The sequence below is a fragment of the Pseudopipra pipra genome, chromosome 9 (assembly GCF_036250125.1).
Source record: "Pseudopipra pipra isolate bDixPip1 chromosome 9, bDixPip1.hap1, whole genome shotgun sequence".
NCBI classification, from domain to species: Eukaryota; Metazoa; Chordata; class Aves; order Passeriformes; family Pipridae; genus Pseudopipra; species Pseudopipra pipra.
The window spans coordinates 22,771,621-22,786,370 of record NC_087557.1 but is presented as its reverse complement, the minus strand read 5'-3'; the positions used below and the strand labels follow the sequence as shown (position 1 = coordinate 22,786,370).

Genomic DNA, 14,750 nt, shown 5'->3' with positions numbered 1-14,750 from the left:
TTGACAGATCATCCTGCAAGTGCTGGGAATAACAGCTTCAGTTTTTTATCTGTGCTTGGATATGACATGTCTGAGAAACACCCCTTTTCTGTGCTACTCACTGCATGCTGCTTCCGACTCATCTGACCCGTCCGGACACTCTTCTTCACCGTCACACTTCCACCTGGCTGGGATGCAGTGGCCATTGTCACAAGTGAAATCTGACTCAGCACAAGTTTTCTTTGCTGCAATAAAAGAAAAAAATACTTGGCATGAGTATAAGCAGTGCAAAAGATCCACTAAGAATGACACTGATTGCCCTGTATTAAGAGGATTCATTTCACATTCAACATTGCTTCTTCATGACAGAGCCAAATGTATTATCACAGGTGGGTGTTTGTTCTCAGTAGAACTCTGACCCCACCATTATTTAACAAGAAGTCACCCTTCTATGTCTTTTTCCAACCATTCAAAAACCAGCAATATTCTTTTTCAAAATAGTTTTCTAAGTTTTTTACTATAAAAAGCTGCTGCCTTCATGGAACTGAAAGAGTGCTTATGATATACGGACAGGCAAGACAAACAAGTCTCACCTTTGGAGTACTATAATCTAAAAAATAATGTTTCTATCTATGCAATCTATTCATGGCTTTTTAGTACCTCTGTCACTACAGTAGATGGTCATAAAGCACTCCTTCAAATACTAAAATTCATTTCACTAAATGCCAACCACTCCATGCTCTTTGCTTTGCTTGCATTAATCCTGGGCTTGAAAGAGAGACAAGACACGAACTCAAGCCATTAATTGGTCTGTTCCTCTGTGCCAGTGGTGCAGTACCACCAGTGCTCTGCAATACTAGTCAGCATCTTTCCACTGCAGCAAAGACAGAATTCCACATATACTTGGCCGCTTCAGTCCATGGACTCAGTGTCCATGTGACCACCAGGCACTCACAGCTTGGCTGGACTTGGTGCCTTCAGTGGCTTTTCTGCCATGAACTGGAGTGAACAGCCATGACATGGGAGTCCTGAGAGGGCTCAGGCTCAGTGTTACCACCCTGGCAGTGAAATACTCTCTGGATAACTGGTATCTACCTTCACTAGTATCAATTGACACAGAAGTGGTGGCAGGGAGATTTGGTTTTGCCCCTGCAAAGCTGCTCACAACCTAATAGGATCACAGGAAAATTCAGGTAGTGAAGGACCTCAGAAGGTCACCAAGTCCAACCTCCTGCTCAAGACAGGCTCAGCTCTGAGGTCAGACCAGGCTACTCAGTGTTTTATCCAGCCTGGTCTGGAACACCCAAGATGGAGACAGCACAACCTCCCTGGACAACCTGTTCCCTGGCTGAGCTGCCCTCACAGTGAGACTTGAGCTCCACAGCCGTTCCCTCACCCAAGTCATGTGCACACACCGTTGAAAAATCAATGTTCATTCCAGCAAACATTTTCAAAGCATTACACACAACAAATAAGCCCCCGGGGTTTGATCTTTTATTTTCCTTTCTTGTTTTCTTACATGAGCTGCTGTCAGGAAGGGAGCCACGTTAAATATCACTCACGTGCCCACACAGGAAACAAGGAGCATTACTCTCTGAGCTGCTGAGAGATCTACATGGCTGAAATCAAGTACTCATTTTCTAGCACACAAAACATGTGGCTTCCCTGAACAGGCATCCAGCAGGAAAACGCTGCAAAGCATCACTAAGCAGCTGTACAATCTCTGAGGATCCAGTTTATAAAGAGAACATACATTTACTCCCCTTCTGTTGCTAAATGAGCCAGATTCTAGCAAGGGGGGGGAAAAAGACAATTTTCAATTTTCTTTGCAGTCATTCAGAAACAGATATTATGAACTAACAGAGGATAAAACCCAATCTCATATAAACCAAAAGTTTTAAAAGAGACCAGTCATACTAAGGATCCAAAGACATTGCACATCTGTTATCAGAGGGAAAAGACTTTCTCTGGAACATTTTCTCTTAAAAATCCCAAACTTGTGAAACTGGCACATCACTTCTGTGTAGTTAATGCAAGTGTTAATGAACCTGATGTATTCAGTGGCCAGAAAGGCTGACCAGATTCTGATAGGATACACAAGCATAATGAAGTCAGAGCACTCTCCTGCTCCATGTGAAGCTGACTGGGTAAAATGTTGGTATCTGCTCTTAGGGCAAGGCTGTGACATCCACAAATGAAACAATCACAATCTCATCCACAAAGCAGAGACCAGTGTAATACTGGAGACATTAGAAGCTTAATTTTTAGAATTATTCAGTTTTATGCTAGTTCTCTCAATGTTCTAATGTCTTGTTTTTCATAAGAAAACTGCCCTTTAACTTATTTTCTAGAGATCTGAACAGGAACAAAAACTACTATTTCACCCCAAAATAAACCTCTCCTTTTGCCATCAGTCTCACACTTATGTATTTGCAGGACAAGTGGATGCAGTCAGGAGTGAGGGGTCAGCCCCAGAGAGGGGTGTAACCTGCTCCCAGCAGATGGTGGCCCCGATTGCTTTGTTCCCCGACACTGCTCCCCCACAGCACCACCAAGAGATTGCCTGGACTCACAAAAGGGGAGCAAAGCATTACTGGCAGTCCCAGGGTGTCCCTTGGAGGTGTTAATGTGCTCCCCCAGTGCAGCTCCCCTTTGGACAATGAAGCTGGGCACGACCACTCAGCAGCAGTGGCTGAACTGAGATGGGCCATTGTGTCCCCACACCCACCCAAAGGTCCAACAGTCCTGTGACAGATGAATCAGCAGGATACAAATGTGTTTGGTCCTTTGTTTGAATCTAAGCTATTTAATCTCTTAAAGGAGCAGGACTAAGTGAGGGGGAGTTCAAACCTTCCTATGATTATTATATTTATTTCTATGATATTTTTTTAAATTTTGTGCTTTTCATTAATTATATACTTATTATTTAAATACTATCTTCGATGTGTTATTATTTTTTACTGTAACTCTCCAACATTGGGTCACAGCTCTGGGAGACAGTCTCAACTCCAATAAACTCCGCTTTCTGTTGCAAACAACAACCCAGATTATTCAAACTGTGAGAATACTGAAGCACTGTCTCATTTCTCACCTCTAATACAAGACTGGAATCACTTTATTTCCAACCAGATTCACCTTCCGGCACTCAATCGTCATGTCTCTGGGATCACAACGCAGGCAGGGAGCAGTTAATTAAAATATCAGCTCTCTGTCTTTTCCTTTCTTTTTCTTTTTGAAGTCTGATAACCCCTTCTGTTAATCTCCCATGTTATACACCTTTCTTCTATCAATAATTCATTGAGGCTCACACCGTGAATTGTTAGCGGTGCATTAAAATGTAAAATAAATAAATACATCCCTTTTAGACAATGGGAGGACACAGGTTCATTCTGTGGTTTCACCTGGCTCAGAAATAGTCAAGCAAAATTAACTGTCCCCTGAGACCCATTTCCTTTGCCGTAAGCAGCCCAGGCAGCTCTGCTCACATGTCTCTTCCGAATGAACATAAACAAACAAGAGTAAGTAGTCCCAGCATCGCTGTGCCTCCGCTCCTCGGGGGGCAAACTGATACCTGGAACAAGAAAAGAGAAGGATACCGAGCAGAGGCAGAGCCTTTCATCCTCCTCCCTGCTCGGATGCACAGGGACACCACAGGGACAGCCTTGCTTGTGACTCTTGCCTCATTTGCCTTTAGCTCCTGCTTTTTCTTTCTCACATCTGCAGCTGGACAGACCTGTCAGACACTCCAGCGGCACCTGGGCAACCACGGGACTCAGCTCCCACAGGGAAACAGCCCTGGCTTGGGCAGCTTTCCAAAGCAAGCCTTAGTTACAGTCAGTCATTCCTGCTTCTCTTCTCCCAGAAAGGCAGGCAAGCAGGGAGGGACAGAAGGTTTCAACTTTACCCAGGAATGACAGAAAAATACCCTAAAACATGCTGAATTTTAAACAAAACTGCATCAAACCAACATGGTCTCTCATTTTGCAAAACGTTCTGTTTCCTTCCATTGCTCACATCTCTTATCCTGAACAGCAAGTGAGGATTCAGGGGTCATCCCTACAGCAAATTAGAAGCAGAGAACCCAAGGCAAGTGGTTTAGAATATGAACATTTATAGAGGGAATTCATAAAAAAGCAATCACTGGGAACATGTATAATTAGATCGGAGGAAATAAATATATACTGAAAGGAGCAAGCCTTTCTGTGCTTTTTGTACAGGCTAGGAGCAGGGACAGGATGATATAAATGTGACTTCTAACTTCCAAAAATACCTCCTTCTGAAAGGCCAAATCCCTGACCCTAAGCTGAACAGGTATCTGAATCTAATGGAAAGGTCCAGGATTTATTCTTTCTTCCTCTTTCTAATAAAGCCCAACCTCCTCCTGCTGCCCTCAGTCACCTCAGTTAACCTCACTTAACTTCTGCCTCAGTTCCAGAGGCTTTACAGGGCAGGTACATCTTTTCAGTTACTCCTTATAAGACACCAGGCCCCCTGTGATCCAATTTCCAATTCATGCCTCGTTTATTCCTATTTTGCACATCTGTAACATTAAGCAATATCCAACTCCACAATAGTTTCATTTCTTGCTACTCCCAATTTCCCCAAGCCAACAGCTGAAAAGCAGAATGAACATATTTCCTCTCTCATCGTTAACAGTTCTAAGTAGTTGTTCAGTAGCAGCAGTAATGTAAAAGCACATACAAAAGCACACTGTCTTATTACAATTTGCCTATAAAGGACACTTTAAAATATTTTTTTTTCCCATAAGGGAATTAACCCCTACATAGTAACAACAGACTCTAAACACAGGATATTTAGATTAAGGGTTTTTCTTCAAACTCTGGGCTGTGTATCCAGACAGCAAACCAGGCTAATGAGAGCATCCTTGAGTGTTAACTCAAAAAGACCCTGCAAACTGTGCTCTCTCCCCATTATCTCCATTCAGCAACTGTTGGACAATTTCCACCACTTCTAAAAGAGAGGAAAGATGTGGAAAATAAGTCTACTCCTACAAGTTTCATAAAATTGGTAGCTGAATAGAGAACAATCAAAATCACAGCTCCACAGAGGGAGATGAGGGGAGAAAGTGGCCACAAGTGCTGCCAGTCAGCTCAGATTCTGCATCTCATCCCAAGGTGGGTTTACTGCAGAGGGAAGGTGGCTATCAGGGATTTAAAAATCCCAGACACCAAACCCATTGAAAAAACTGGTTTGATTTGTTCCACTACCCTCATTCCTTCACACAGATCATGCTCCTATTTTAACTTCTAAATCAGCACCAGACCTCCCGTCAAACTGTGTATCTGCTCTCATTTGCAGCCAACATTCAGTCTTCTTGCAGAAAGCAGTCTCACCCAAGCTGCTGTAAAAATACAACAAAATACAGTAAAAACCTGTACAATGAAAGTTTTGCTGTGATCCCTCTACAGTTATAAAAAAGCACGACCCTGTAGGACGTGATAATGGGGAGATGATGGTAGGCCTGAAGAGAGGCATTGAAATTCATAAAACAGGATTTCATTTCATGCTGGGAAACTTCAATGGCAACTTTGATCAGTGACTTATCAGAGCCCTGACAAGAGGAGAAGAAAAGCAGCATCCCATGAGTTCAGGAGCTTAAACATAGACCATGGGCCCCACTCAGCCCCGAGAGGTGCCACGGGCAGCTCGGTGTGTAACGGGACAGGATCCAGCTCCTGCCAGAACAAAATATGTTGTTATTATGGGTCATAATAACATATAATGGGTCAAAACATACCCCAGTTGAATCACTTGTTGGCCCAACGGGGTTTTCTGCTTACAAGAGAAAGGACTGGCTCATGATTCATGTTTTGAGTGAGTTTCTGGGCTATACAAAACTTGACAGCAAACAGTTGCTTTCAGTTTGTAACCTCAGTCAGCTCCTGATCTTTGCAAATGTCACCCCCAAACCGAAATTCCCAGCAAAAGAAGAAAGCAATTTCAAAAAAAATTTTTAATTCAAAGTTATGTTCACCACAAATTTGATATATACTTCCAAATCCAGAACACTCTTACAGCAGGAGACTGAGCCCTAACCGTGCACTTTGTGAGCATCCCCGCCCTTCAGGAAAAGTCTGTGGTATTGAACCCAAATCCTTTGGTCGGGTTATATACCCAAAGGATCTTAAGGAGATCTGGAAATCCTATGTGAGGAGCCCAAGTACTCTCCATTCCTGCTGTTGATTTTGCAAAGGAGGAAGCGTCACAGGGAGTGTGGGACAACTGTCCCCGGTGTGGTTTCCTGCTCCCAGTAGGTGGGCACACAGTGCTCCCTGCCCAGCCCTGCCCAGCTGCCCTGCTTTGGGCACTCAAACACCTCATGGTGGGAGCCTGATCCTTGCCAGCACCTCTGCCAGAGCAACCTATCAGTGCCAAATCCTTGGCATGGAAAATCCCAGGAATGTGTTGTTTCGCAGCTACAAAACAGCAACAGAGACGATCCCAGACTCGAAATATCAGGAAATCCTAGTGGATGTGGACTATCAAGTCCTTTTTTATTTTCAGACAACTAAGGACACCTTGAAGTAATGAAAGGGAATATTTAACCATTCTCTGAATCTGGCCACTTTTTTTGACGCTGCCATCCCAGCAGGCAATTACCTTTGTAAAGCAAGATTAATCAGATCCTCTCAAACAGCCAATGCTCAGACACAGACCACAGTCCCTTTGATACTCCACATGAAACACATTCTAAAGAAACTTCTCCCCAAGACCCTCAAACCAGCCCCAGAAAACAACGCCCCATTGACAAAAGCCCAGTCAGAGGCTCTGGGGCTGCCCAAAACATGCAGCTGCTGAGCCTGAAGCCCCTCTGATCAATCAAATCAAACCAATGACACTAAAAGAAGAAAAAGAGATGTCACCTGTGATTTTTCATTAGTATCAAAGGTGCATTTTAAATGGTAATACGGGTAAGCCTCCTCATTAGAATTATTTAAATACATTTTCCTGTCTAATGATGAATTTAATGTAAGGAAAATGGCAGCACCCAATTGAAAGCTATGAAAAGCAGAATCCTGAAACAGCATTTTGTTCTCATGTATGAAAATAAAGTGACTTAAACTAACAAATACGTGCCTTCATTCCTAAATTTCCTCATGTAAATCAAGGTAAAACTGAACAATATTTCCCCCCAACCTGTCCTCAGGTTGCTGTTGCCATTTCAGACTTTAAGAAGGGGCTGTATGCTCAAAGGTTTTTTGACAAATACACAAGTTGGTCTAATGAATGCAGTAACTCCCCTTACAAACTATGCTTCACCAGTAGGAAAAGCAGAAAGCCCAGAGCAGAATTCAAGGACAAAAATACCCACTTGGACTGGTGTGCTCCTTCGAGGGCATTGGAGGTCTGTAAAACATACTACTTGGGTATTCAAAACAAGTTCTTCTTGGAAGTTTGAAGGTTTTGTCAGAGCTTGGGGGCTTTGTCTTGGAGAGCTCCACAGCTGGGAACAGCCCAGGCTGAGAGCTCAAGTGCTGCCTCACTCACTTCAGAGGAACGTGCCCCCACACTCCTTCAGGCAAGGCTCCCTCCAACATCTGCTCCCTCCATTTTTCCTTCAGCTTTCTCCATTTTTCATTTTAAATCCACTCATAAAAGATCAGTGATCTTTTAAGCTGAATAAAACCAGGTTTTGTGACAATTTTCTCATTGTTGTTCTCCAGGAACCCACATCACCTCAATGTTCAAGTCTCCAGAATTTAAAAAAACAACAAACCCATAAGAAAACTAACCAACTTCCCCCCCATTCTACTTGTCAATTGGAAAATCATGTCCTTCTATAGAGGGCAGAGGAAGAGAAAACAGATTTTCCTACCAGCATCTTAAATACACCCCAGCTTTGCTCAGAAATAGGCTGACAACCCTGTCCAGCCTGAGTCACCTCTGGATGCCACTGATCAACCTCTCTGCAATGTGACACTGCATGGGAGGGGTGAGAAAGTACCTGCCAGTGACTGTCAAAACATGCCACTGACAAAATCTCTCAGAGCTCTTTCTCATACAGCAGCAACAGTGTCAAGAAGGCTGGCAGGGGGATAGACGTGGTTGGGCTTCAGAAAATAGAATTTTTCTTACAATAAAGATTACCCGAGGTAGCACTGCATGAAAGAGGTATCAGAAAACTTGCTCCCTTAAGAGATCTGAGAACTTGAAATGCACAAGTCATGCTCAGCCTCACTCACAGATACACGGACACAGACACATTAAATGACACACCACAAGTCACGCAGCAAATCCTTGGCACAGCCAAGGACCTTGACCCACATCTTTCAGCCACATTTGATGCTGTGGTTGCAGTCTCTTATGCTCAAGTCAAGATTTCCTCTGTACAGAAAAGAGCAGCCATCACTCTGCTGGGGAAGCTGAACGTGTTTCCAGAACTCCATATTGCTGCAGTCATGACCTTTTCAAAGGATTTGGTATGCTCGAGTTTCCAGTTTGTTTCTAAATATTTCTTTGACTGAAGCTCATCCACAGTGACTTTTGCTGACAGAATTGCCAGCTCTGTCTGTCTCTCTGGGTTTTGTTTTGCTTTCTTTTAACAAGCAAGACATTGTTGCAAGACAGAAGCTCTTGGGGTGGCACCTCCATGTATGTTATTTCACAATGAAGGACATCTGCAAATTCCTCAAGAGGCACTTGACATTACTCTGTCTTCCTGTTTCTGGGACTTAAACACTAGGGGCCATATTCTATCCTCATGAAACAGCACCAAAGTCCATGAAGGATAATCACTGGCCTCAGTGGTCTCTGTGCAAAATTGGTCACAGATGTTTTTACGACACCCTACGACATCTGTTTTCGATACAGGTTTTATAACCATTAGACGAAGTCAAAGTCCCTGATGACCAAAGTCAACCCCCCTGATGACAAAAGCCAGGTTTCCTGAGGACAAAACAGACTGAAAGCTCTTCCTGATAGCAAATATATTAAAGCAGAAAAGCAGAAGTGGTTAATTTAAGTTGACGGAGCGATTTTGGTTTCCACCTACACACATGCCCATAGCTTGTCAGACAGGTACCAGGGAAACAGAACAGCCATACTTTATGGATACAATTGCCTTCATTTGTTCAGAAAACGAGAGAAAAGAGACTAAGACATGTGAAGGCAGATCCTTTCACCAAGTGGGATATAAGGAGAGCCTCCCTTTATAGTTGCTATTTTCTGCTCAATTTGATGTTTCTAAGTATTATTCCTTTTTCATAGGTGGTGGTAAGAAAATCTCCAAGATCAGTGGAGATAGCAAAAAACATCCCCAAACCCTCTTACCTGGGTTATGCTATCATATCAAACCATTACAACACTGGAGTTTACAGGTGCAGAAATTGCCTTTCACAGCTTGGACACAGCATTTAGATTCTCATTGCCTGAATTTAGTGTACACACTGTGAGGTTAAAATGCACCAAAGCAAAACACGGCACCTGCAGCAGAATTTCACGCCAAGTTTGCACGCAGGAGGTAAATCCAGAGGCCCTAAACTCCGTGCAGACCCAGGTAGGACGAGCTCCCTGTCACACTTCCACAGCAGCTGCTTGATCTACAGTCTTTGGGGTTAAAATCAGCATAAGGCATTCCTGGCAACCCTCAGCCCCCGGCTGCACGTTTGTTGGCTCGCTCGGTCAACACGGGCTGTGAGAGCACAAAACATCTGCGGGGAAGCAGCAGCAATTTCCCCCGTCCCCTCTGCCTCTGAAAGCAGAGCAGCGCCATTACACACTGGGAGTCCCTAAAATTGCAGGTAAAGTCACTTCCTCTGCAAATCAGCACGAGAAATGTATACCATTTAGAGCCTGTTTTCAGGACTTGGCGTGGGCCCAGGCCCCATACTGTTCCTTACAGCTGTGTGGAGAAACAGGAACCTGATATTTACACCTGCGAGCTCTGTGTTTAAAACACACGCTCACCACATTCCCGTGTGCAAGTACTATATGTTTCCAAAATTGTGTTAATTGCTAACAGCACAGGTATCTCTAAGCTGTAATATAAATTACCCAAATCTGATGGCGTGTTGGAAACCCAACAGAACTTAATGCAAAATTCCCAGTCCCTAACAAAACAAAGAAAAGGGAAAAAAAAGGAAAAAAGTAAAGGTTTGTCAAGAGTTGGAATCAATGACCTAAATCACAGACTTGAAGACTCAACCCTCCCAGTGGCCAAAGGATGCCTTCTGTTGGTAGGAAATTAGGAGAGGGGACATGAGAAGCGTAACAGACCTGGGATGTCTGAGGGGTATTGCCGGTTCTGTGCACAAATCCATGGAGGGGGGCCAGTAGGGAAAGGCAACATGGATTTGTGCTCCCAGTTAGGGAATTAACATGTGCAGGAACACACCTGAGCATTATATTTGGCAGCCAACAGTGGAGGAAATGAAGCTGTTACTTTGCTTGCTTCTGCTGCATTTATGTATTTTTTTATTAGAAGCATTTTATATCAATTTATAAGTGGTCCAGTTGCTTGATGTTGAATCAATGTTTGCTCTTTTTCTCCTGTTCCTACTTTAATCAATGAGTTGCAGAGTAAAATATGCAAGAAATGCTCTATACAGTTAAGGAAAAAACCTCACATGCCATGGTTTACTTTCTGGAAAACTAAAATACTACAGTTAAAATACCCATTGCAGTGTCTTGGAAGAATGAAGAGTCAATAACAATTGACAAAAGGAGTGGGGATTTTTCTAAAGATTTAAATCTAGTGCTTTCAACTTTATCCTCTTTTTCCATTTGCTTGTTTTCAGCAAAATTGTGGCGCTTTCTAAGTACATTTTTTTTTCTAGGGTTATTTTAAAGTTCCCCTTTCTGACTCTACATTCATGGTCCTGAATTACTTCACTGCTTCAGACACCACAAATAGAAATGGAAATTAATAATGGAATGCCACAAAAGAAAAAAAATATGCACAGAAACCCCTCTGCGCCCTAACAAACATTACTGAAAGTATTCATATGTCATACCAAGAGGTATGGTGTAGGAACCCGAAGTGAATTAACTGCAGCAACACATCAGGAATAAGATAATAAAAAAATATTGAGAGGCTGGTTGTTAATGATCTTCAGGCAGAGTAAAGCCACAGATGTCCCTGTGCACACACCTGTGAAGACAACTTTCCTACAGCTCTGCTGGCTGCTCTGTAAAGAAGACATTAATTGCATCCAATGACTAATTTGCCAGGAATCTTGCTTTTTAAGACCACTGAATCAGAGCCCTGGGAATTGTAAGGGATCGCACACAAAAGCGTTTTCCAAACTGTCTCCAAAGCCAGCATCGTTTCAGACTGAACAGCAGGTTCGTCCTCTGATCCAAGTCTGTTACGGCGGAACAGCGCCAAACAAATGTCTGTTAATATCCTGCCAGGAAGCACGAGCGGATGGGCTCCTGCATCCCATTAAGAGGAGTGGTCAGGTTAAGAGTTGGGCATGGGTCACACAGCTCCTCCATTCAGGCACAAACCTCTTCACCCATCATAGTGTGTTGTCAAACGCTTTTGTGCATTGCAACATTAAATACGAGTACCCTGGGGGTGGGAACTGAATAGGCACAACATGGAAATTATGATGCATGCAACAATACCCTTTAACCTATTAACAACTATGACCAAGCTTACTTATTCTGAGCGCTCTAATCATCAAGGCAAGAAGACATCAACAGCTACTGTGTCGCACTGACAGGGCCTTCAATGGCAAGTGTGGTTCAGAGGTCCACAGGAAACAAAAAGAGGCTTTGTCTTTTGATGTAAAGAACAAAGCTACCATGTGGCACAGCATCACACATGCAATTAGTCAGGAAAGTTAATACAGTAGAAGCAGATGGTGGAACCATGTCAACATTTTTAGTGGGCACGTTTCCCCTTACTCTCCAGTTGCCGTGATCCGAGGTCGGGGGAGCAGCAGGCAGATTGTTGGTAAGCTGGACCACACTAGGGATTGACAAAACCCTTTTATCTATCCATCTGAGGTACCTCTGTGCTCCCACTTCTACTGGCACAGCTCCCATGTTTCAGACACCTCCTCTCCGTCACATCCCTATGCCACAGGGTAGCACCATGTGCCTCGGTGCACGTTGAGAGAAACTGAGGCAGAGAGAGTCCGTCTCTAATTGTGGGTGTGCTGGGAGATGCTGACAGGAAAAGGCATTAAAAACAAACCTTTGGTGGCCCTTACGCTGCTCATTCTGCTCATTTCTGCAGCCCAAGGAGTTACCAAATGCACATGAATCACTCATACAGCACAGCTACAGTACACGTCGCTCTGCGGGACTTCATACATTTGCAGAAAGCAACTGCTCCTCCGCCCCTTCTCTCTGCCAGCCCAAAAGCTCACCTAAAACAGGAAACAACAGGCTTCTTGGTCACCACCCATCACACTGGATGTGCAGAAGGTGTAAAACCCAAACCACGAGGATGGCACACAGACACACAAAGCAGGAAATGCTGCGATCCACATGACTTTGGAGTTCAGAGCCCTGCACAGCCCTCAGACAATCTCCTCCACTGTTACTGTCAACCAGTTCCACCCAATTCCCCAGCTCAGTACCTCATGGATTTCAACAGTACCCAGGTGAGGATGGCAGGAGCTTTCAGCTCTGCAAGTCATTTAATTAAAATAAAATGAATAACCAGCATTTAGTCAAACTGCTGGTATGCTCCAGCCGCTACAGCTGCCGAATTCTGCAGCCCTTGGTCCAATCTGATTTCCTTTAAAGCTCCTGGCAACCCATTAATTAAAACACGTTATTTACAGCTTCCAGGGGCTTGAAACCATGGGATGCACTTGATGGAATTTATGCAATTACGTACAGTCAGCCCTGGTGACAGGCTCCATTCTTGCTCTTGCTCTGCCCTGCTCCCACACTCGGCTGTTTCCTTCCCTCAGCTTGTCCACCCGGTGACGTTTGGCCTGGGCCTGCCATGGTGGGATCAGCTGCCATGGAAATGGGCAGGAGGAAACAAAGGGACTGGGAGTCTCTCTTTGGAGATGGAGGAATTGCAAGGCAATAGCACAGGAAGGGCAAGACAAAGAGAAACCAATTTGCCTCCTGCTTCTAAACACAAACAACCCTCCCCCTTTGTGAAAGGAGGTGTTGATGAATAGAGTTTTCCCCTGATTTAAGAAATCAAGCTCCTTCCAGCCACATGCAAGCAGGCCAGTTTGGATTGAGTATCCTGCCTTTGGTCCTATGCAGCAGTCCATCCACTAGTGCTCTGTGGTGAAATGATCCCAAAGCAAATCCAGGGAATGTGTAGTTTAATAAGCAATCAGCATCAGCTGCAGACAGATCTTCTCTATGTTCAGAAGTTTTTCTTTTTACTCCATTATTAAGCAGTCACTCTCGCCAGCAATTCCCGTGACTTCATAAGAAAAAGGCATCTTAAAACATACATTAGAAAGTATGACTGACAAGCATAACAAAGTTTGTGTCTTTGAACTGATTCTCAAAGGTGTTTGAGAAGGATTGAGAGCAGCCCTACTGAGGACTTGGGGGTGCTGGGGGTGAGAGGGTGGCCATGAGCCGTCAATGTGCCCTCACAGCCCAGAAAGCCAAACCTGGGCTGCATCCAAAACAGGGTGGGCAGCAGGGGAGGGAGGGGATTCTCTACTCTGCTCTCATGAGACCCCACTGGAGCACTGCATCCATCCCTGGAGCCCTCAGGACAGGAAAGGCAGGGACCTGCTGGAGCGTGTGCAGAGTAGGCCACAAAAATGACTGGAGGGCTGGAGCACCTCTCCCACAAAGCCAGGCTGAGAGAGTTGGGGTTGTTCAGCCTGGAGAAGAGAAGGTTCCAGGGAGACTTTATTGAGGCCTTTCAGTGCTTAAAGGCAGCTCACGAGGAAGGTGAGGGCAGGACTTTTTAGCAGGGCCTGTTGCAATAGGAGGGGTGATGGTTTTAAACTGAAAAAGGGTAGACTTAGATAAGAAATTCTTATATACTATATCTATTATATAAAGAAGAAATATAGAAGGATATGAGGAAGATATTTTTTACATCACTGTTAAACAGTGGCACAGGGTGCCCAGAGAAACTGGATGTGGATGCCCCATCCCTGGAAACATTCAAGGTCAGGTTAGAGAGGGCTCTGAGCAAGCTATCTAGTTGCAGAAGTCCCTGCCCATGGCAGGGGGGTTGGACTAGATGACCTTTAAAGGTCTCTTCCAACCCAAACTATTCTGTGACTATACATGTTTTACGAGAATAAAGGGAACATAAATTTTTATGCAACCATGAACTTTTTACTGCTTAAGGAGTCCCACATGAACATTGCTGAAAGATCAAGTACCATAAGCCCAAGACATCCATACACATAATCCTCCCAATGATTATTACCTTTTTTTTCCCCTATGTGTTTCTTACTTTTTTTCCATAAGGCCATCTATGTAAAACCTATAGAAACCATCTTTACTGAGACATAAAAAGGAGAAAACTCTGAGAAAACAAACCACTATCAAAGCTTAATAGCATCCTTTCAGCAATACAAAAGTAGATTTTGGCCTTATTCTCCTGTGGTTCATTCAAAAAATGAAAGAAAGCAAAAAGTGGAGAAAACATTTCTCGTATGATGCAGAAACAGCTCTGCAGATTTTGATCTGTAATTCCAAATACCCAACCTGTCTGCACCATGCCCTCAGCTGGTGTGAGAAATTGCTTATCTGCTCTGAAGTTACTGTAGCTACTCCAATTCAGATCAGCTCTAAAAGCCTCTTTCTCAGAGATGTACTGCAGTAATGCATTGACATTATTTAAGTCCAGATTTAAA

The 14,750-nt window shown here is 43.9% G+C and overlaps 1 protein-coding gene across 2 annotated transcripts in view; it reads right to left on the bottom strand.

Annotated features, from left to right (window-relative positions):
- Positions 1-14,750, bottom strand: part of LRP8 (LDL receptor related protein 8) — a 170,695-nt gene that overhangs the window by 64,791 nt on the left and 91,154 nt on the right. For both annotated transcript variants that reach the window (XM_064665197.1, XM_064665198.1), the window contains exon 3: positions 102-224. In XM_064665197.1, the coding sequence (XP_064521267.1) occupies positions 102-224 (123 nt within the window). The remainder of the gene's footprint in view (positions 1-101; positions 225-14,750) is intronic.